The sequence below is a fragment of the Girardinichthys multiradiatus genome, chromosome 13, assembly GCF_021462225.1.
Source record: "Girardinichthys multiradiatus isolate DD_20200921_A chromosome 13, DD_fGirMul_XY1, whole genome shotgun sequence".
In the NCBI taxonomy this organism is placed as follows: Eukaryota; Metazoa; Chordata; class Actinopteri; order Cyprinodontiformes; family Goodeidae; genus Girardinichthys; species Girardinichthys multiradiatus.
This window is the reverse complement of record NC_061806.1, coordinates 18,309,628-18,332,673: the sequence shown is the minus strand read 5'-3', so window position 1 is coordinate 18,332,673 and position 23,046 is coordinate 18,309,628. Positions and strand designations below refer to the sequence as shown.

General features: G+C 41.3%; 2 protein-coding genes and 1 long non-coding RNA gene across 4 annotated transcripts in view; 2 read left to right on the top strand and 1 right to left on the bottom strand.

Moving 5' to 3' along the window:
* Nucleotides 1–2,433, top strand: part of tax1bp1a (Tax1 (human T-cell leukemia virus type I) binding protein 1a) — a 36,358-nt gene extending 33,925 nt beyond the window's left edge. Inside the window, exon 19 of one of the 2 annotated variants that reach the window (XM_047383753.1) lies at nt 2,308–2,433. The gene's annotated coding sequence lies outside the window, so the exon portion shown is untranslated. The remainder of the gene's footprint in view (nt 1–2,307) is intronic. The other variant, XM_047383754.1, reaches the window with a different exon arrangement.
* Nucleotides 2–21,550, bottom strand: jazf1a (JAZF zinc finger 1a). Its single transcript, XM_047383758.1, has 5 exons — nt 21,226–21,550; nt 11,621–11,693; nt 7,683–7,879; nt 5,450–5,619; nt 2–3,015 (listed from the first exon to the last, which is right to left on the bottom strand). Exons 1-5 carry the CDS (start codon nt 21,338–21,340, stop codon nt 2,839–2,841), a joined length of 732 nt encoding a protein of 243 aa, XP_047239714.1. The 5' UTR covers nt 21,341–21,550; the 3' UTR covers nt 2–2,838.
* On the top strand, nt 17,420–19,327 carry LOC124879286. The gene is made up of 2 exons (XR_007040991.1): nt 17,420–17,725; nt 18,617–19,327. It is a non-coding gene; the product is annotated as an uncharacterized LOC124879286 (long non-coding RNA).
* Nucleotides 21,551–23,046: the final 1,496 nt, after the last annotated feature.

Genomic DNA, 23,046 nt, shown 5'->3' with positions numbered 1-23,046 from the left:
CTGTGGGAGTTTTCACTTTATTTTGCAGTTTTTTTTTTTTTTTGAGTCATTTACATTGAAGCAGTTTGTTTTATTTTTTTTATATTGAAACAGTTTGACATCGACTCACTCTTCCTCAGAACATGTTGAAACCTCCCATACAAAAGGGAAACATTGGTCTCCACGTTACATACGAAAATATAATTTAAAAGCACTTGACAACAGAGACATGTTACATTACATTCACTGTACATGGTATACCGACGCACCCTCCCTCCTCCTCCCAATCTGCACACAGCCGCTGCTTCTCTTCCTCCTGTTTGTCGTCGCAGACTTGTGCTTCGTCGCCCAGGCAGCCCACCAAGTGACAGTACTTCAGTTCAGTTAGTTAGTATAGGTGGGTGGTGTATCCTGTTGCAGGATCTGCAGACAGGAGTGGATGTCGGAGGGATCCGTCAAGCAGAAGAGAAACGGCTCAAACTCTTGAGCCTTTGGCGGAATATCAAGTCTGTATGAGAGGAATTATGTTGGGACTGCATTGCTCAACTCTGGTAATTGATCATGAAATCCCGGTCATAAGGGAGAACGTGACAATCCGGTCCCCAAGGAGTCGATCCGGCAGCCTGGCACAGAACCGTGAAACACACACGTACAGTAATACTCTATGCTGATGAAGATACTGCTGAAAAATACACACACATACGATGCACTGGAATGCTGCTCTCTACAACACACACAGACAACAAGTTGCAGATGATAATCTCTTAAATACATATGCAACCTCCTCTTCTGAAAGCATGCATGAAGACATTCATCCATGCACACTTTGGAGGCGCGATGAGAAAGAAAATTGTTGCCACACGTTTGGTGACCTCCACCGTAACACCGTTATGACACCCCTCCCCCCTCCCCCCCTTCAGGCACATGGTATGGTCAATGTTTGGCAGTAGAGAGCTGTTGGCAACGATCATGGAAACAACAAAACACAAAAAAAAAAAACCAAAGATCTTGGCAACTGGAATACATTATGATGCTTGGCCTGCTTTCAAGGCTGAGTGAGTGGAGCACAGCTCTGGCACTATGAACGAAGGAAATGCTAGATGGCTCTACGAGGCGATCAAAACTCCTAAAACATCGGCCTGGGCCGTGGTCTCTTCCTGATCCGACGCTAAAATAATGTCTCAGAATGTGTGAAACAGAAAAGAAGACAAGCGTTGGCTCAAAATCTTGATATCATGCAGCCGTTTTTAACCACAAAACGAAACGTCATCAACTACAGCACACGTAGATCGGTGCCCCTGATAATGAAATGTCAAAAGCCTTCAAATAAATTCAGCTTTTAATGCCGCAGCACAATCTCGACTGAAAGTTTGAGAAAAATCCACCCTTTGAGTAAATTTATTCGGAGGGGCGGCAAAAAAAAAACCTCCAAAAAAAAAAAAAAGAAAATAACTGCTTCTAACGAAAACCTCTGATGCCATAATATCCATGATTTCCTGGGGTGTAAAAGTGATGGCGCGCTTAGCTACTCTTCAAAATGGGAAAAACGAGAGAACATGCCATTTAAGGCGGGTATGTGAAAATCTCTTCAAGTCTCCATAAAAACCATTAGAAGCTGACTTCATGCCCGCTAATTTGCCACTGGGTGTGGAACTGTGTACGATGGTCAGATGAGAGTAAGACTGAGCTCCTCAACACCAAAAAAACTCTATAGACGGGCCTGGTGCGAATAAAACGATTATGGGAACCTTGCTGTAGTGCATGGCATCATAAATACCTGCTTGACTGCCAGAAAAACTGCAAATGGGTCCTTCAACAGGAGAATGACCCAAAACATGGGGAAAAGAAAAAGTGAAACGTTACAGAAGAAGCGGGGTATGCAAAGTAATAACAGCATGGGTCCCAGTGGGTGCAGCATGGGTGATTTTGTAAATTATACGTGTAATATATCTCAATATGAGATTTTTTCCCACTAAATAACTACACGGATTAAAGGTTTCTACAGTTTTCTGAGAGATTATGCAGCTGCACAAAAAAAACAAAACAAAAAAAGGCTTATTTACCCATCCTTACCAGGGCTGTCGGTGAATGTAAAGGTGCTGTAAGTACGGCCACTTACAGATACACAGAAAAACACTACATCTAAAACACTGGCAAAAAAATATATATATAAAATAAAGCTTAAAAATAAGGTAACTATTTATGAATATGAATATGCTCATGAATACTTTTAGATATTTTTTTATGTACACATACATATTTGTCTGTTGTTTATATATCAATATATCTGTTTTGAGTATAACTTAACTCTTGCTCTTAAACTCCCAGAAGTAGCTGTGAAGGCACAGACCTAAACTCGAAAACAACCCGGCCCGCATCGGCGCTAGAACCCAACTCCTTCCTGCTCTGAGACGAGCGCGTGGATGGGTGGGTGGATGGAGGGAAGTCAAGAGTCGCTCCTGCTTCCTTTTTCACTCCTTTTTTTCTTTAAGGGTCTCCACTTTTCTTTCGTATCGTTTGTTTTTTTGTCTTTTCTTTCTGTTGTTTTTTACAGTTAGCACCTTATGGAAGTAAAACAGTTAGAAAAAAAATAATAAAAAATGATAGCATATACGAATGTGCAAATGTACATCAATAAAAATACTACGAAGATACATTGTTTTTTTTTTCCTCCAAAGAATACAAGGGATAATACGTGGATAGGACAAAAGAATAATGCAAAGACGGATAGAAAATAAAAAAAGTGACCAAAAAAAACCAACTTAAAGCATGCACTTAATCCTTTAGTGTTTGGGATGGGTAGGAGAATCAGGACAGGGCATATGTTTTGGGGTAGTTGACTGGTGGGAGCGCATGGCTCTAGCCTTGAATCTTGCGGAGGATCTCAGTGGAGACGGGCGGGTGGAAGTTGATGGTGTGGTGTCTCAGGCCCTGCGAGGTCTTGTAGCTCTTGCCACAGCGACACTTGAAGGGTTTCCTCACGCGGATCTGCGTGCGGTGGCCATTCTTGGCGTGGTATTTGATGCCGTTCACATTCTGGTGGGATACAGAGTGGAGCGGGAAGGGCGCAGAAGAACAATTTCTCTTAGATTGCAAAACAATAGATGACATCACTGCCTCTGCCTCTTGGAGACAGATCGGACGATTCAAAAAGTTCCACAAATAAAAATTGGAAAGGAAAAATTGACGTGCGTTTGTATTCAGTCTCCTTTAGATGATACCCCTAAATAAATAACATTTTGGCCTATATGTCTGTGAGACCAACACTGCACATCACACTGAGCATACCATCTCCAGGGTGAAACAAGGTGGTGGCGTCATTATGCTGTGGGTAACTTCCAGGACTGCTATGTATTTAGTTCCATCAACTCTGACCAGGTTTGAAAATTCTAGTCAATACTTCATGGAACAACCTTTTCAACACTTTCAGCAATAATACCTGCAAGATATTTGGGGCACATCTCTACCAGCTTGGTGAGAAGGACGTTTTTCATCCATTCATCTATGCGAAATTCTCCTGCTGGAGGGTAAACCTGCGTCCCAGCCTCCATCTTTCGCAGCCTCTAATAGGTTTTATTCCATAATTTGGCAAATCCATCTTCCATAAGCTTACCAGCTTCCCTGGGGAAGAAAAGCATCCCCACGGCATGACGTAACCACCGCCGTGTTTCACTAAAGGATAGTGTGTACAGGATGATGTGCAACCAAAGTTTTCTCCACGTAGTGTTCTGCACATACAGCAAGCTAAACTGCTTTGGATTTTATTTAGGGGTATCAGGGGGCTAAATGTAAAGACATGCCCAACATTTCAGGTTTGGATTTTGTAAATACATTTAAAGATCATGCATTATTTTCCTTCCACTTTACAATTCTGACTTCTTTGGATAGATATACCACATTAAATACCAATAAAATATGGTTGTGGCATGACAAAATGTGGAAAAAAAAAGCAAGGAGTCAGTGTAAATCCAGATGGGACAGAGGTATTTTTTTCTTCAACTTAATCAAAACAAAACTGAAGTAATAATCTTTGGACCAAAGGAAGAGCGTTTAAAAGTTAGCACACAGCTTCAGTTAATACAGCTAGAAACCACCAGTCAGGCTCGAAACTTGGGTGTAGTGATGGACTCAGACCTGAACCTTCAGAGGCACATAAAGACAGGAACAAGGTCGGCCTTCTATCACCTAAAGAACATCTCCAGGATTAAAGGACTAATGTCTCAGCAGGACCTTGAAAAACTAATTCATGCGTTCATCTTTAGTAGAATTGATTACTGCAACGGTGTCTTCACAGGTCTGCCTAAAAAGTCGATCAGACAGCTGCAGTTGATCCAGAACGCTGCTGCCCGCGTCATCACTAGAACTAAGAAAGTGGAGCACATCACCCCGGTTCTAAAGTCCCTACACTGGTTCCCTGTAGCTCAGAGAATAGACTTTAAAATACTTCTGTTAGTCTATAAATCACTGAATGACTTAGCACCAAAATACATTACAGACTTGTTGTCAGTGTATCAACCACCCAGACCTCTCAGGTCTTCTGGACCAGAACCAAACATGGAGAAGCAGCTTTTAGTTCTTATGCTCCACTAATCTGGAATAAACTCCCAGAAAACTGTAAACAATTTGAAGCCCTAAGTTGCTTTAAATCAAGATTAAAAACTTATTTGTTTAGAGTGGCCTTTGACTGTGCCATCTAAACATTATTAGTTAAGTTTTCAATCCAATTTTCCTTTTCTTGTCAATCATTTTTTCAATATTTTTTATTTAATTTATTTTTTGATTATCATCTTTTTAATTATTCAGTTTTTATTCTTTAATTATGTAATTGCCTTTATGCCACTGCAATGTACTTTTCCTATTATGTCTATTTGTCTTTTTTTTCATGTACAGCGCTTTGAATTGTCTTGCTACTGAAATGTGCTATATAAATAAATTTGCCTTGCCTATTACAACCTATCTACGTCTTTACTTCGCAATCAAAAAGGAAGGAGCGCTGTCCTCTTACTGCAGACCAATGAAGTTTAACTGCCTGTCAAGTAAGTGTTGCTGTATCGTTATGGAGATGTTACGAAAAGTAGTCAGAAATGTTTAATTAGGACAAGAAAACATGTGAATCTCCTATCTTTCGGTTTCATGGCAGAGAGATATCACTGATTACCACTGCAGGGCCATTTCAGTAAACAAATAAGGGCTTTTCCCACATTGCCCTTTCCCCTAAATGGGCACAAAAGAGCAATATCCAACACTGTCTATTAATTTAAAAGCTGGGACAGTGGGCTGAATGAGGTTCTTGTTACAAACTGTGATAAATATCAACCACAGCAAATGCGCCATGATATATTTATCACTGCCTCCCATCAGGGTAGGCTGGATTTATGCTGCGTTTCCAACATGTGACACCAACACAAAAGCTGCAGTGTAGATTTAATCGCAGCAGAAACCTCATGTCCTATGGCTGATCTAACCTTACCTTGTATCTTTTCTTACACCCTGGGACGGGGCAGGCGAACGGCTTCTCCTCCCCCCCGTTCATGCACATGGAGCTCAGGATGGACTCGGAGCTGATGGCGCTTTCTGTGGTCCACGACTCGTCGCTGTCCGACTCCTCGTAGTCTACCTCCTCCTCGTCATACTCGCTGCCTGGAGCCACCAGGAACAAGAAAAACGTTTGTCAGCGCGGACAGACTGCGGACGGGATGGCAGCCCCAAAAAAGTGCATCATGCAGCTGGAATTCGCTGTGCAGAATGTGATGCGGTGCCTTACAAACATTTTTACATTTAGTCAGGTTACAAACACAAAGTCCGAGTGTTTGATTTGAATTTTATGTCTACATCTGTGTTGGCTCCCCCACTTTACCTGATAACCATAACCTCTACGCAAAACTTTACGTGTGGCGGAAAACTAACGCTGCACTTTGCACAATTTTCGCAGTGAAACGTGGTGGGATGATATTCCATTTCAGCATAAGCCCAGTCTGAAGGGAAGGAGATTGTGTGTTAAAAATAAAATTTCAAGTCTTGTCACAGATTCTCAACTGGATTTAGGCCTGGACTTTGACTGGGACATTCTAAGGCATGAATGTGTGTGAACCAAATAATTCAATTGTAGCTCTGGTTATCTGTTTAGGGTCTTTCTCCTGCTAGAAGGTGAATCTCCACCCTAGTCTTGTGCCTTTTGCAACGGAGAAGCCAGTCAAAGATACATAGAGCTGAATAAGACCTGCAAAAGACTTAAAGCTGTGGAGGAGGATCCCCTCCCAGCAGGACAACAACTCCAAACACACAGGCAGAGCTTCAAGGGAATGGCAACTTTAGTTTAGGTAAGTCTAGGCCTAAATCCTGTCGAAAGTTTGACATGAAAATTTTGTTTACAGACACTCGCCATTAATTCTGACAAGAGTAGTTAATTGAGGCTCGCGGTTGTGAAGTGTGAAAATATGCAAGGGGTGTGAACACTTTTCCAAGACAAAAGAACAAAAGCATGAATTTGCCCTGGTCATTGCAGGAGTTTTTTCCTCAAACACAATTTTTACATAAGTGTAAGGAATCCTGAATACTTATGCAAGGCACCATATGTGACCCTTTAATAACGCTTTTGCTCATAAGTAGGAAAAACAAACATGGCGTATGAGTGCGAGTGCCTGCGAGTTAAAATGCAGAGAATGGCACAGAAAAAGGGATCATTAAGTGGGAGGGATCCCCACTGCTCAGTGCAGAACATTCCATCTGCACACACACACACACACACACACCTATTACGTCCTTCTATCCTTACAGGGACTTTGTATTGACTTCCATTCATGTCAATGGCCTACTCCTGACCCTAACCCTAAACTAAACTCAATTCACACCTAAGTCCTAAACCCTTCCCCTAACCCAAAAACAGCATTTCTTCTTATGTGGTCCAGGCTTTGGGCCCCATAAGGAGCAGAAGGTCCTCACAACGTAGTATAAGTTGGAAAAATGGGCCTTGCACTGTAACAAATGCTAAAACATACACAAACACAGATGCAGCCAAATACCTGAACCATTCAGGAGCACAAACATAAGGCTCAGTGACCCCACCCCCCACCATGGAACAAGAAATGCTGCACCTCAGCATGAGGAAGTGGATGGCACCTTGGCACATGTTCAAAGAGGGTGTGGGTTTGTGCATGTTGGTGTGTAATCGCAGACCTAACACTACGTTTGGACCCGCTCTGACTGGAATTAGACATCTGCTCCTGGGCTGTGCAGCACTGCAAACGCAGAGCGTGGCAGCGGCTGTGTAATTAACAAAGTGTTGACTGGTTTGCTCGCTGCAGGAGCCACTAAAGCCAGCTCACAAACAGCACGCACACACTGCAGCAGATACTGCTTGGGTTTTCCTCTTTCTACTCTGACAACAGATTTTTCCGCTATAAAATTTTGATCCTGCACAGAACCCAATCTGGTCAGTTTTCTTGATAGCAAATGAGATATATTAATAAAAATCTAATTATGTATAATAATCCTGTGGTTTCTGATTGTAACGCCAACTCGCTGGTAAAGCTGCATTCCACTCATGTTACAAAGTTTTTTTTATTGCTGAATTTAAAGAACAAGTTCCCTATGGCGTAATCAGAAGTGCCCGGATAGCCAATTTGCATGCGTCACTTTCAGCTGTTCAATTTGTCATTTCCAAACAACCGGTTTGCCTTTCCTCCCCAAAGCATGCGCCGTACCTGTAGGCGTGCTGCTGCGGAATGAGGACGAAGGGGTGATGGGGGGCGTGACGGGAGGTGTCAGGTTGCCGCTGGTGTGGCGCGGCGGCGTGGCCGTGCTGTTCCTGGACATGCCGCCTGTGATTGACAGGGACAGCTTGGGCGTGGCCTTCTTCTTCATTGTCTCCTGCTCGCGTCGTGCTGCGTCAGTCATGAACCTGAGGACAGCACAAGAACTCGTTTAACCTTTTCACATTTTGTCACAGTACAGCCACACACTTCAATGTATTTCATTGGGATTTTATTAGCTCCTGCACAGCTTTTAAATCTTTTTACAGATTAAAATAATCTGAAAAGTGTGCCTACATTTACATTTAGCCTTGCTGATCATTACTTTGTAAAATCACCGTTAGGTCTGTTGGGGTAGGCCTATACCAGATCATCCAGAGATCTTTGCAAAAATAGCTCAAGTTTTCTCAGATTTAATAGAATGTTTCTGTGAAGTTTTCAAGTCTTGCCACAAATTCCCAATCAGATTTAGGTGTCGACTTTGACTGGGCCATTCTAACACATGAATATGCTTTGTTCTAAATCCATTGTAGCATTCACTGAATGTAGGGTTCTGTTGGAAGATGAACCTCCACCCCAGTCTCAGGTCTTTTGCTAGCTTCTAACACACTTTCTAACTCCACCCATCTTCCTTGTTCCTGCTGATGTAAAGCATAATGCTGCCACCATCATGTTTTACAGTGGTGATAGTGTTCAGGGTGATGGACAGTAGTAATATTCCACCCCACAGAGCTTTTTGCTTTCAGGTTAAAAAGTTCAATTGGGTGAATTGCAGTAAATTTTATTTAGAAGTAACACAGTAATCTGATCAGAGCTTCCACATGCCGCATGGCTGCAAACCGGGCTTTTTATGGCTTTCCTCCTGCCACTCTTCTATTAAGGTGGGGTTTAGAACTAATAGCTATCCCGTCAACAGATTATGTGGATCTCTGCAGCTCCTCCAGAGCTACAAACTGCACACGACACTTGTCAGACAAAAACCCCATATCACCTTTGTTTCACTTCACTATTATGCACTACATTATCCCATCAAAATAACCTTGACATTTATGGTTGACAAATTGTATATGAATTATAATAGGTCTACATAATAAACCAAATAGCATAACAAAGACAGCTACATGACCTTATCTTTGATCCAAAAAGGCTACATCAGTTTCACGTTGAGTAAGGCCTCTGCCAGGTTAATGTACTGCTTTCCCATATACATGTGGGTGTGTTCAACACAGGAATGATATGAGCTCAAGTAAATCAATGATGAATTATGGTATGAGTTTATGGTTAAGTTGTAAAACCGAGTCTATCTGTTCCTGATCATCTCTTAAAGACACTAAAGATATGTTTACCACCAGCTGGGGGCATTGGATTCTGAGTTGAAGCATTATGCAATTTTTTGACTGAATAAACCTTTTATCTTTTGTCTGTAGTTTTCCTGAAAGGTTTTGCCCAGTTTTCAGACAGGAAAATCCCATATAAAAAAAAAAAGAAGAATTGTTTTTTAACAAAATGACCAGAGCCACACCGACACAAACACCGGTTCCTACAGCGTAAATGTAACTGACTCATATTAGTTATCTATATAGGATTTATTTTAGGTTGATAGTCAATGGGCTTTTATTTTGAACTGTAAACATTTTTTTCAGCAACAAACACTCCAGGTGGATCTGGGATGAAACAAAAGGAAGGATAGCTCCAAAAGGACGTATGGTGGAGGATCTGTGATGCTGTGGGCTTGCCTCTCTTCCAAAGACTTTCAGAATATTTTGTATTAAATGCCATCATGAGCTCTTAAATATCAGGACATTTCAAATTAAAATCTGTGGAAATCCACCAGAATTTTCATTAAAATATTACAACATTGTGCCAGAAAACTGATATTGGGTCATCACCGGGTCTTTCAGCAGGACAGTAATCCAAAACATGTGGCCAAACAACACAGAATTCTTTCTCTAGGCACAAATACCTTCTTTCATGGCCATGTCGGTCCTTAGACATAAATCCTATGGAAAATTATCAATCTTGGGGGACTGTGCAAAAAGAAATGTCCAAAAATCCTTTTCACTGTATGTGGCAACCTTGTGAAATGTTACTGTGGAAGACGACTTGGTTTTTTATAACTAAAAGTGGTAATATAGCAATGACAGCAGGTTAGCTGGTAAGGATGGCACTGATGATTGTTTGAAACAAGTATTTATTACCATTTTTTAACAATAAATCACTGAACCCAAATTAAAAGTTGGATTTTTCTAACCTTTTCAGTGGGATTTTGTAACTGAAATAAATCTTTTTCAGGGAAATCAGAAGCTGTGGAGGACGTTGTGAAATGCCACCGTTTAGGAAACATCTGTTTTACTTCCATTGCAGCGTCTTTTGTAATTATCATTTGCTTGTCCCATAAAATCTCTTAGGTAACAATATAAATCAGTGGACAAATAAATAGACCAAATGCAGGCCACATAAGCAATTTAACGCTCTCAAGAAACTTGAGACTAAATTTGGTCAAAGAAAATCCCCAGATTATATATTTCACCAAGGCATCCTGTTTTAGAATATTATATTGTAAATAGAGCAGCACAGATCAGAATTTTGTGGCAGATTTTCAACGTCTGTAAAGGTTTGACCGCCAATTCCCATTTCTCCTGAAGAATTATAAAATAAGAACAGCGTTGAAATATTTCCAGCTTTCCAGCTGTAAGGATTCATGCTTTTTTTAATTAGCAACAGAGGCGATGCGTCGTAGCAAGTTGTTATTGAGCTGGATCTCACTAAAACACAGGTGAAATGATCCCAGATTGACATTTTAAATTGTCTTTAGCATGTCTCATTAGCAGTTAGCATAACTAAAATGACAGTCTCCATGTGTATATTCTAAAGAATGTAGATCTTAACCTTGAGCTTTTCAAAACAGGCTACAATAATAAAAAGTGAGCCTATTTGTACATTGTTTAGCCTTCCTGATATCCGCTGAATGTCTTGTTCTCTCTCGCAGCACGACTAAAACAAAGACGCGTCTTTTACATAGCTTCTTACATTTCAGTCTTTCACCTGACTTCATTGTAAACCACAGACACTGGCACTGATACTGTAAATAGTCTTCCTCGCCTTAGTCACTGCGCCCACACTGAAAAGTGTTGTCAGGGCAGCCCTGTAATGCTTATTATGAGGCGTTCACTGATCAGAAAAAGATCAGATATTTATATTTCTGACTGGTCAGCTTTAAGCTGTGAGTTTCCCGTAGCATCTTTAGTTACAAGTTTCAGTTTCGTCCATTTTCTTTGAAAGCTCGTTCTGCACATAAAAAACAGGGTAATCTGAAACTGAGTCATACCACATACACAACACCATAAATATGCACCAAAATGTAATTCCTTCATATTGCTTTTGCTTGTACTCTTTCATTTATTTTTACTGCGAGACAACTGCATGTTTTGCCAAAAAAAAAAAAAAACTATCGAGTCACTTAATAAACCATCCTGACACCACCAAAAATAAATACAGATGACATTTACGACCTAACCACTGGAGCAATCATCACTGCAAACAAATCTGCCTCCCTCGCTCTCTTTTGTCTCATCGCAATCTGCTTCAGAGTTGCATCTTGTAGTAATTTGATGGGGCATTAAGCAATGTGACACTTTTGTTCACCACACAGCAAACACACAAAACACACGCAGGCAGCCTGAAATCCCGCCTCTGGCACCTCGGGGAGCCACGAGTGATTATCTCATGGGGTTATGGGAGTTGGTTTTGTGGATGAGTCATTGCTATGGGAAGACATAACTCATCTGAAATATGCAAATGACATGAGTGCACACATGGATGCACTTTTAGTGGAGCAATGCTGCCCCCTTTAGATGCAAACCTCTCCATGTGCAAGTGAATGTGCCTACCTGTTGATGTAGCTTAGGGCCAGGTAGGTGGGCTGCTGTTGCTCCTGCTTCTCCAGAACGCGCGGATCTGTGTCTGAGGGGGGGAAAGGACAGATTGGATTAATCACCTTCGCTCCAGGGGGAAGAGCGTAGCTGTCTAATAAAGTCATTCTCCCCGCAAGACCTTCTCTATAGATAACTGGAGGTTTCCCACAGTGGCTTCATTGTATTACTGTATAATTATGATTCCCTGCCGTGACTTCATACACTTTCATAAACAGTGAATCAATACTCTTGAACAAAACTGAATTCCCCCCCCCCCCAGAAAGGAATACACTGTCTGCCAAATACACTGGAGCGGTTGGCAGGAGTCAGTGATGAATGTGCGGTGTATTAGTCAACAGGCGTACACAGGCTTTTTTCCCCGACTGACTTGCTAAGTCAGTAACACAACAGTTGGCCACTTCCTGTGCCTGAGGCGGGTACTGTTAACTTCAAAGTCCGGCCTCCTGATCCCTGGAAAACAGGACCAAGTGTGCAGGAAAACGCTGCTAGTGGCTTGGCAACTGTGAACTACCAGTGCCATCAAGTGTTTAGAAGGGGAACATTCAAACAGGAGCCAAATTTAAAATAGTTCATCCATTTACAAGTATTCATTCTTTTTCAGATTTCGTCATGTTACAACCACTAATTAAGGTTTTTATTGTAACTTTATGTGATACACTAATTTTACACTTGTGAAATGGACGGAAAATGATAGCAAGTTTTCTAAACTTTTACACGAATAAAAATCCAAAGCATGTAACATATTTTTGTATTTAGCATCTTTTACTCTGATACACCTAAATAAAATCAGTGGATGATATTGGTGACAAAACACCATCTGCATAATGAAGCATGGTGGTGGGAGCATCATGCTGTGGGAACAGCCAAGTTGGTTAGATTTAATAGGAAAAGAGCCATCTATTATACACTGAGGGCCTGATCTACTAAGATCCCAAATAAGGAGCGCTAAGTTGCTTGTGCAATGATAACAGGTGTAAAAGTGGTGCAGACCACCCTATTTAAATGAGGGTTTAGTGTGTGCTACTACTGTCACCATGGAGGGTTTGGACACATTCAGGCACATGGACAGATAGACCACTAGTGGTGCTCAAGCACCCACCATTTTGCACTGGATGAGAAAAGTGCTATTTTTGCCCAATTCTGTTTCTTCATTCATCAAAATTTAAAAATAAATATTACCCACTCTGCCATCACAGGCCCACGGCGTGCACAGAGCGATCCAGACAATGGTGTTTCGCCATAAAGTGATGGTGCGCTAGATTGCATTAGATGCAAGAACATGCAGCGTTAAAATAAATTTTTCCATAGGAGATATGGCAAGGCTTCTATTTGTGACTTCCTCATAAAGGCAAACACGTTGAATGGTTTGCGCCCGCTATTCTGCTCATTTGACAGACGCAATCCTCAATGCACCTGGCTGGTAGATCAGCTTTGCATGTGCCATGAAGTTTGCACGTGTTTTTATACATTCAAACCTTTAGTAGATCAGGCCTTGAGTGTGGTGCAGAGGTTCACCTTTAAGCAGGAGCCTAAACATGCAGCCAGAGCTACAATGGAATGGTTTAGGTCAAAACAAACTAAAATGGTCCAGTCAAAGTCCATAATCTTAAATCAGTGCTCAAAGATGCTCTCCAACCAATCAGACGGAGCCTGAGCTATTTTGTAACGAGGAAGGGCAAAATTCCTGTTTCAACATGTGTGAAGCTGTTGAAGACAAACCCCAAACACTTGCAGCTGCAACAAAAGGTGACTTAATTGGGTTGAATGCAAATGCATGCCACACTTTTCAGATTTTTTTTAACCTGTTAAACAATAACTAAAAACCAGGTTTTCACTTTCCTTCAACTTCACAATTATGCACTACGTTGTCTCGGCCTATCGCATAAAATTCCACTAAAATACGTTTGTTTTGAGGTTGCAAGATGACAAAATGAAAAAGTTAAATGGGTATAAATACTTTTGCAAGGCACGTTAGGAGTGTTTCTAACTGCATATTTAATGGCTTGCAGATGTATCACAGTTTACATCTATGGACGCTCCATCCAACTAATCCCACTCCTCTTTGCGCTGGCATTCACACCCATTTGGTTTTCAGGCTTTCACACCTCATAATTAAAAAAATGCAGACTTCCCACAATGCAGAAGAACACCAAGGAGGACCAGCAAACAAGAAAACAGGTCTAAAAAAGTCACACACCCCTTCTGCTGTTTCCGCTGCTCAACAACAAACCACAGCCTTGCACAACTCCCTAAAGAGAAAGAGCAAGGCCAGGAAAGACGAAAAAAGCAGCTTATAGATTCGTGAACACAAACAAGCTTGCACAAACTTTAAAGGAAGGTGGTCCACAGAGGTGGTCTCTGAAAGTATTTTATAGCTGAGCCTTAACCATCATACCCACTGCACCACACCAGAGTGCTCTGCACACTCATGAGCAGGCAAAAACTGGACCTACATGACTGAAGGCAATGAGTCGTGAGACGTTACAGAGAGAAAAAAAACGCTCTGTTATCTTAAAGCTGCTCTGGATGTACCTCGTCACCTAGAGAAAAACAAATCATGGTTCATTTTTTCATTTGTTTTAAAGTGTTATTAAAACCTACCCAGTTATTAAAACTGGCACATGTCCCGATGACATCACAAGAGGCGACTGACCAGAGTTCTTCTAAGGATAATAATTTGTTTTTTTTCCCCCCTCTTATTAGCACGTTTTTAATCAAATCTCTCAATCAACCAGCTATATTTAGCTCTTTGTGTTATTTTCATCTAAATTCAAAGTGCTTTACAGAAGGTAAAAACATGCAAACAACAATCACAAGTCAAGAATGCCAAATGAAATAAATTAAATAGTTCTTAACAACCAGAATACTGTGTCATAAAATGTGAAACTAGGGAAAAGCTGTTTTAGTCGTAAGTGATGAAACAGTGTAAACAATAAAATCCCAAAACACCAAAAAATGACTTGAAACAATAAAACATAAAATTACTGTTCAATTATAATAAGATCTGAGGCATTACAAACGTGCGGTAACAAAAGATAGATAGTATGGAAGATATTATGATCACATTAAAAATACAATAGAACCATACCAAACTTACTTAAACTTTGATAATCAGCATAAGAAACTAAGTGAAATATGGAGGAAAATATTGCTGGTATTTTGTGCAACTGCAGCAAAATGCAAACTGCAGCATTTGTTAACGATAGCTGATCTAGTTCATTATTGTGCCATTTGTGATGTCACTGACCCAAATACAAACAAAGCAGAATTTTCCTTTAGTGTAGAAACCCTCTAGTGGAAATACATTTGCTAGTGAAAAAAAATGCACCACCAGGAATCTTTAAGGTCAAAAAACACCGTCCTTTATAGATAATGACATAAAGACTTCTGCCATGAATAGGATCACTACTAAATTTGTCTCCGGGCGTTTTTGTTTTGCTTTTAATCTGATAATGAAATTAAACTGTCAAACACGATGAACCAAGCCCCCATACCAGAGATTCAGTTTTAAAAGTACCAGGAATACTAACTGGACAAAACTGTGGAAAATACAGAAGATTTAATCATTTGGGATGCACAAGGTACTGAAGATCCTGGGTGAGTGGGTAAGTGTGTGCGGAGAAAGACGAGATGGTGGTAAAGGGGTGAACCAGGTATGGAGGAAGTCCCACCCTTGCTTTAAATTTAAAACGTGGAGCTTTATTTTTCTAACTATTAGAGCATAAATTTGAGCTTGTGTGTGCTTCGGTGCATGTATATTACAGATATGATGAAGGCATATCAGAGGTAACTTTAAATCCCAGTCACAGCTGTTCCGTTTTCCACACAGAGATCCAACTTGTACCAGAGGCACACTGCTGCCCCCTGGAGATCACAGCCTTTGCACAGTGGGCATACAGCCGCAAGTGCGTGATAATTGTGTTATGTTGAGTGCATATGAGCCTTTACCTTCGCATGTGTTCAAACCAGGCCAAGAATGCACAGCTTCTTGTGTAGCCTGCTAATTAAGCCCCAGAGAGCATTTTAACGTGTTTCCAGAGCAGCAGGCAACCGGACGGCGGGAGAGGGGGGAGCTGGAGGTGTACTTCTCTGTAATTACACTTCCCAAAGGTTTTTGAGGGGCTCTCGGGCCCTGCGACTTCCGACAGGCTAATATGTGGGACTGGTGTGTGTGTGTGTGGGGGGGGAACCTCTGCATGGGGTGAAGTAAGAGGAGTCTGCAGTCGGGGATGCCGTCCAGTAATTGCTCTGCTGCTCCACCCTTACAGGTCATTCAGGAAGTATAGAGAGCAGCACACACATTCACATGCACAAACCCGCAATCCTTCCTGTTTCACACCTAGACAAGGTGGGCCGGGGAAGGATCTGGCAACTAGGCCAGGACTAAATGGTTGAAATCATTATCAAGAGGTGCCCCCTAGAGGGAATCTTACTTAATACAGGTGCTTCCAGGGAGTAAAGGTGTCCAAATATTTGGAGGTCTTCAACCATTTTGATTGTATACTGCTTAGATTTCAGCACCTGTACCAAACACTACAGACTATATATATCAGAATATTTTAGAAGTTAAACATTTCCCTGTCTACAATATACAAAACCTCTGCCTTGTGTTTTCTTTTTTTTTTTAGCATTAACAAGCAACACTGAAACAAAACTTCTGATTGGCTCCGTTTAAACTGTAATCTGAAATGTAATCTTTTCTCCACATTTATCGGCATCCCTGATAAAGATTTGTTAAAACCCTTAAAAAATGTATTGCAGCGGCATGATCTCAAACTGATAATGGAAAAACTAACTTTCGTTTGAGTACGTATGGGGAATGTGGGGGAAAAAAATTCAACATTATTATTAATGTCTAACAAACCACTAGTGCCTCACGCATCAGCACCCCTAACTATTCCATTGAAAACATGGGAAAGAACTATTTGATTAACTGATAAGATGTTATACTCCGCAGACCTTCTATGAACTTCCTACTCCCTTAGGGCATAAATTTGACATGGTACAGGGGCCACCCTTCAAAATGGGAAAGGCCAGAGAACATGCTATTCATGTAAGGCAGATGTTTGTTGACCGTAAGTCAGAAAAAGGTTACATGAAAACAGCAACTCGCCCAATCATGGCTGGATTATCTTGTCACCACAAACAGAGAGGTCTCAGCAAAAAGTGGCACTTGAGCTTACCAAGTCTCCATAATGACCATTAGACGGCATGCATTTATTTTTACAAAAGATTTGTACGTCAAATAATTCAATTCTTTCTTTTTTTTAAGCTTAACACAAAAAAGCAAATGCTGCGTAGTTTGACTTTGTTAAAGGATCTCGCAAGACATTAAAAATAAGGAAATAATGAAAAAGCATTACATTTTTCCTAGTTTTGCCAATATAATTACATAAGTGAAAGTTTTGACAATTTTTATTTAACTTTGCATATTTAAAAACAGTAAATCTAGATACAGCACAGTGCAGCCGTGTACTTATTTGAAATCCAAACTACACACCTCATTTGAGACATAAAATCCAATCTTTGTGTAAATCTGGCCAAAAATGGGTGTCATATTAGGGGTTTACATGCACCTGAATCCTGATTTATGCTGGAAAACCAGCGCCATTCCAGTCACATTCACTCTTCTAATCCTAGTTTCCTCCCCCTTTTCCCTGCTGAAGTGAGGGACAGGTACGTGCTTGTGCAGGTGAGGACACAACACACTGCAGTCGTGCACAGAGGCACGGCGGCCCTGACATCATCGCATTCCTCAGGCCTTACCTAGACGCAAAAGCACAAAGTGCTAAACAACAGCTAAAAGCTGCACACTGTAAACATAGCTCACCTCAGCCGCTTCCTCCGGCATTCAGTTGTAATCTAAAAAGCAGGCGGTGTGTCATTGGAAGGCTGCTCTCCTCTCTGCTGGAATGAGGTCAGCGCTGAAGACTCACACATTAACCCTCGTTTTGTCACGGAAAGGTGCGCAATGGGCTCATCTGGACTGTTTGCTCCCAGCAAGGGCAAGAAGAAAGTCCAAACAGGTTCAAGATGAGATTATTCCAACCAGAGGCTGAAGTAAGGCTTTAATCAGAGTTTATACAGATGTTTCATGTAAAAACTCCAAATGTTTGCAGACTCAAAGTTCCAGAGTTCTCAGTCATCTTTTAGCCAATTATTTAAGGAATAATGCACAACTTTAACATGGATGGATGGATGGATGACAAAAAAAAATATCTTTACTTATTCAGGCATAGGAAATCTATATTTTCGCACTCTGGATAAGGCACATCTAATGCCCTGCCACTAGAGGGCAGCAAAGACAAAACCTAAAACTGGTAGAGGCAAGCAGTGATTTCTACACCCTGACTACTTCATTTGACTACTTCACACATTTTAGAGTCAGCCTAGTGCCACCCCTAAACCGACTGATTTATGGCTTTCTGCATGCCTGTTCATAATCCCTGCAAGCACTGAAGGGTTGCAATCACTGCACTCTGTTACGCTCAAGATTTTAAACTGCTTATCTGACATCTCAGATGAGAAGGTCAGGAGGATCAAATCAGCTTATGTCTTGGTGGATTCTGATCACACACCCCACTGAATCACTTTAAAACCCAAAAGAGGGCAATCAAATTCAGATGTCACTGACCTCCTCCTCTCTCACTCTTGCCTCAACGTCCCCCTTGCTTGTCAGAATGCTCCTTGTACTCACTGATGCATAGGCAATATTGATTAAATTGTAAATGACTGTAATACTGCTGATGACATGCTATAGAATAAAACGAGCAGAGGGGCAAATTCATTAATCTAAGAGGTCTGGCAAGTAAATCGTTGCTCTGCTCAGCTGACGGTTGGAGTCACAGGTCAAACTGAGAGCCAGATGGGGCAGTGTGTGTTGTAGGATTAAGAAAATAGTATGCCTATTTGTCCGTTTTTGTGCTTTATTTGAATATCTGTGAGTTACAGGATCGCCGTAACTACACATCAAAGATTTAGAAAGTAAAAATGATGTGCCGATCCCTGCCCTGCTCCTTCATTTGGTGAACTTGGAAGGGATCAACAAGGCAAACGGCCGAGAGGAAAAGTGATCTGCACAACCCCGACCAATCCCGCTCCCCTCTCACTTCACCTCTAAACACCATCACCGACTACCTAACCGTTTTCACACTTCTGCGACCAGTCCGCACCCTTCATCGTGCGGTGCCACATCACGTGGGGTGTTATGGCCACCGGTGGCGTCTCTGCAGAGCTCTTTGTCAGTGAGACAGCAGGTGTGCCATAACTCAGCCAACAAGCTGCCCCCAACCCCGATAGTCAAGACTGCCAGTTGCCATGGAGACCGGCTCAATGAAGCATCCATTTTACCCCCTCACCTCCTACAAATGGCCTCGCGAGGATGGATGCATGCCACAAATAATAATAATAGGCCTGATGAGTTTGTCTTTGTGCTATGCAGTGCTGTAGCTATTCAACTCAACAAATGATTCCATAGCGTAACTTTTGTTTTTGGTGGATTCAAGTTTAATCTGCCATGCAGGATGATTATGTGCTTTAGCTATGCTTCAAAAGGTGTCAAAGAACTATTAACAAGCACCTCAGGTTACTAACTGCCGTCCAAGTGGTCTATAATTAAAAAACAAAACTGTATCCATGCATTAAAAACAAGCTAACCATTTACATGTTCTGACAGTGGCATCACTTTTCTTTTTTTATAATTCCACCATGCTGAAACATTATTGTTTTTCTCTTCTTCTGCTGCACTTAAACATAGGTTTGTTACCATCAGCGAGACTTTGGCTGCTTAACGTAAATAAGGCTTCATAAATGGTGAAAAAAGGTCCAAACATTCATAGTACGTCACAGAAACCCTATAGAGGTCAAAAAGTGCCAAAACACATTAGATAAATAATTTTATTTTTATAACTATTTATGTATGTCTTTAATGAAATGATTAAAAAAACAAATGCATTAAATAAAAAATCCAGTGTACAATTATTTAATGGGAATATTTAGTTAAATAGGTGGGTGCATCGTTAAAGCTGATTGGCCTGATGTTACCTTGCTGTGCAGGTTAACCAATCGCATCAAGCAAAACACCTATGGAGATCAGAACTGTCCAACGCATTATTCAAATCTGAAGAATAGTAGGGAACCATCATCTTTGCGTAAAAGATGATGGTTCATCAGAAAATAGTCTTTAATGATTGTGATTGGTGAAATTAAATAGTAAAAAAAGCAACAGCACAACACATGGCTTTGTTCAAGGAGCGTTTCCATACGCGCCATGCAAAGGGAACTCAAGGGATTGGGAATAGCATTAAGCAAACCACTGATAAATGAGGCTAGTCAGGAAAAAAGTCTTTAATTTGCTAGGGAACGTGAATATTGGATTCTGGAACAACAAAACAGTTTCAAAGTGATGGATTCATCAGAGTATTGAAGAGATGCACCCATCATACCTAGTGCCTACTGTATGATCCCGGATTGCTGTAGTTGGTCAGATTCAGCGACATTATGTGCCCAAAGAATGGGCTCAGCAGACTACATGAATATATTGAATTACCAGGTTATTCCATCATTCAGTTTCTTTCTTCCCTGATGGCACAAGCATCTTCCAAGACGACAATGCCAAGATTTATACTGATAATCTTAGAGATGTGCTGGAGAAGAATTTGAGCAGCACTCCGACTCCCCTATAACCTCTAGAAGGTCTTGGTGAAAAACTAATGCAACTATTCATGAAAATAGATGTTGTGATCAAAGCTTGTGGCGATCCAACAAAGTATTAGTGTGTGACTTTTTTGGGGATGCCGTGTGTGTGAGAAAAGCAAACAGACTGAAAAAGAAAAATATTATTATTGGTAATACATTTATTTATTTGAAGTATTGACTATTTTATGTCATTTCTGGTATGTTGCCACTTTCAATACCTACCTATCTTTGTTTTTTTTTTGCATTGTGGCACTTTTGGCTTTCCACAGAATTTAACGTCAGATAAACATTTTGATAAAGAGCAACAAGTTGAAGCTTGAGCTTAATTATACAGCAAGTTGTATTCAAAAGCTCATACTATAGTAACAGTGTTGGTTGGTGACAGCAGAATAAATAATATGTAGTATTAAAGGTGACGCTGCATTGACAAATATCAGGTAAAACGGGCGATAAACTCTTCCGCAGCTCAACAGAAAGCAGTGCTAGATGTGCTGCGGCTTCCCTGCATCAGGCCTGCAAATGTAAACAGACTGCTGAGCGGTGTGTTAGCTGAGAAACCGCTGCCTGCTCAGGATGCTAGGTATGCCTGTAAAATCCGCGGCCGAATAACAGCTGTCTGTGCAACTCTCATAGCATGGCTAAACGTACAAGTAAATAACACGAACAAGCATTTTGTTACATAAAGATAAAAGTCCGAGTTGCCGAGGAACTAGCAGTTCTGCGAGCCTCGACGACGAGCGGAGCAGCAGGAATAGCGGAATGTAACGCCGAGCCTATCTGCATTAAGCTAACTGGCTAGAACGCTAACTAGCAAATCACTGCTAGCTGGCTGGCTCCGCCGCCCCCCTCCGGCCCCAACTCACCGATGTGATTGTCCTCGATGTGGACGATGAGCTCGGCGAGTGACTCGAACTGCTGACCGCAGCCCCCGAACCTGCAGGAATTAGAGAAGAAAGAAGCGGCGGCGATGCCCGTCATGTTTTACGGTTGCTGGTGCATTCACCGGGTGGAAAGAGGGAGGGATGTCCGGGAGTCGGGATGGTGAACGAGGAGGCAGAGGCTTCAGGGGTCCGGGGATTGGGAGCGGAGCGGGGCAGAGCGCGGAGCAGACACCGGGGCGGTCAGACAGGACAGCGGCGGACGCAGCTGGGAGGCTGGCGGTGACGGTGGGGGTGGAGGGAGGAAAGGGCGGCGGGGGGCAGGCTACGTCACGGTGGTGCCTACCTGTTGGAGTCGGACTGCTCCGAATCACCGATGGTACAATTGGATCAGACGTTCATGCGTTACTGAGATACTAAGTATACACCAAACAAGAAGTGAAAAACACGGAGAGATCATCTCATATCTTCTAGTCTTGGTGTTTTACTCCTGCACATTGAGCTAACGATAGATTTTAACTAATTTCCTTAAGAGACAACATGATGTGAAAATCACGTAGTTTCTGGAAAATAAAAGGATTTACTTTTATTGTTATTATTTATCTAGGCTTGTTATTACTATTTCTATAGGCAACTGAAGATAATGTTATGCACTATGAAAATGGTCTGGATGAGTATAGAAGAAAGACAAAAAAAGAGTATGGAAAAAATCGATTCATCATTTCATCCATCCATCCATCCATTCTTTCTTTCTAAGAGTCTGTGGCTTTCAGGGTACCACATTCAAAGCTTGAACACTGCAGACATATCTGGTCTGCATTCATAGAGACTGTACTTTATAACTTGGATATAAAAGATCATTTTAGATTGAAATAAAACCAGAGCATGCATATTATACTTTACGTATTAGCCACTCATAACTAGATTTGTCAAATAATCACAAGTCGGTGGTTCAGAGTCGGACAGTCTGCTTCGTTTTGGCAGATCTGAAAGCTCATCTGAACTCTGATGCAGCCCAAACAACCAAAGTCCACCTTAAAACGTGGGTTGTATGGGAACTCTACTGTGGTTTGCTTACAGCAAGAATGCAACCGGACCATCAAGCAAACCAAAAAGAGAAAGTGAGCACATGAGAGTAAGTGACATCTCCTAAACCAGTAGGGTCCTTGGTCCGCAGGATCCACTGTCCTACATATTTTAGATGAGTGTCTGCTGCAGCACACCCGAAGCCTGGTGATCACCCATTCATTTAAGTCAGATGTCTGGCAGTTTTGCAACTTGTCATGATAGCGCCCCAAATGAGCAACTGTTGTAACTGCATGACATTGTCAAATCAGTTTGGTACGTTTTCAAAAAGGCAGTGTGAAATGGAACCAAACTGGAAATAGTTGCAACATTTTGGTGTTCCCCACTCAGTCAAACCAACAAATAACCTGGTATAGAAATTCTAAGAATTAAATTTGGAGATGTTTTTTTTCACCTCCCTTCCCATCCTTATCATTGTGCACACTGAGCAAGTTTGTCATAATCCCCTTTTATTTATTTATTACAAAATAGGCGTTTTGTTATTGTCATTTCCTAACTTATAAAGATCAACACATGACATGTTCTCATGTCTTTCCTATTTATAAGAGTCACCGAGAGGAATGGGCTTCATGGACACATTATATTTATACCCCAGGGAAAAGGAAACTCATTGATTATCATCATTTTCAATGTGAAATGATGCTGCAATAAAATATGGGTTTAGTATAAGACGTGTTACACGTCTTTAAGATGGGTGGCCAAAAGTTTTGAGGACGCTAT

Coding starts and splice junctions, on each gene's coding strand:
- jazf1a (XM_047383758.1), bottom strand. CDS start 21,340: ATGACGGGCATCGCCGCCGCTTCTTTCTTCTCTAATTCCTGCAGGTTC. Junction 11,694..21,225: donor CATCGAGGACAATCACATCG/GTGAGTTGGGGC, acceptor TCCCCCCCTCAG/ACACAGATCCGCGCGTTCTG. Junction 7,880..11,620: donor GCCCTAAGCTACATCAACAG/GTAGGCACATTC, acceptor TGCTGTCCTCAG/GTTCATGACTGACGCAGCAC.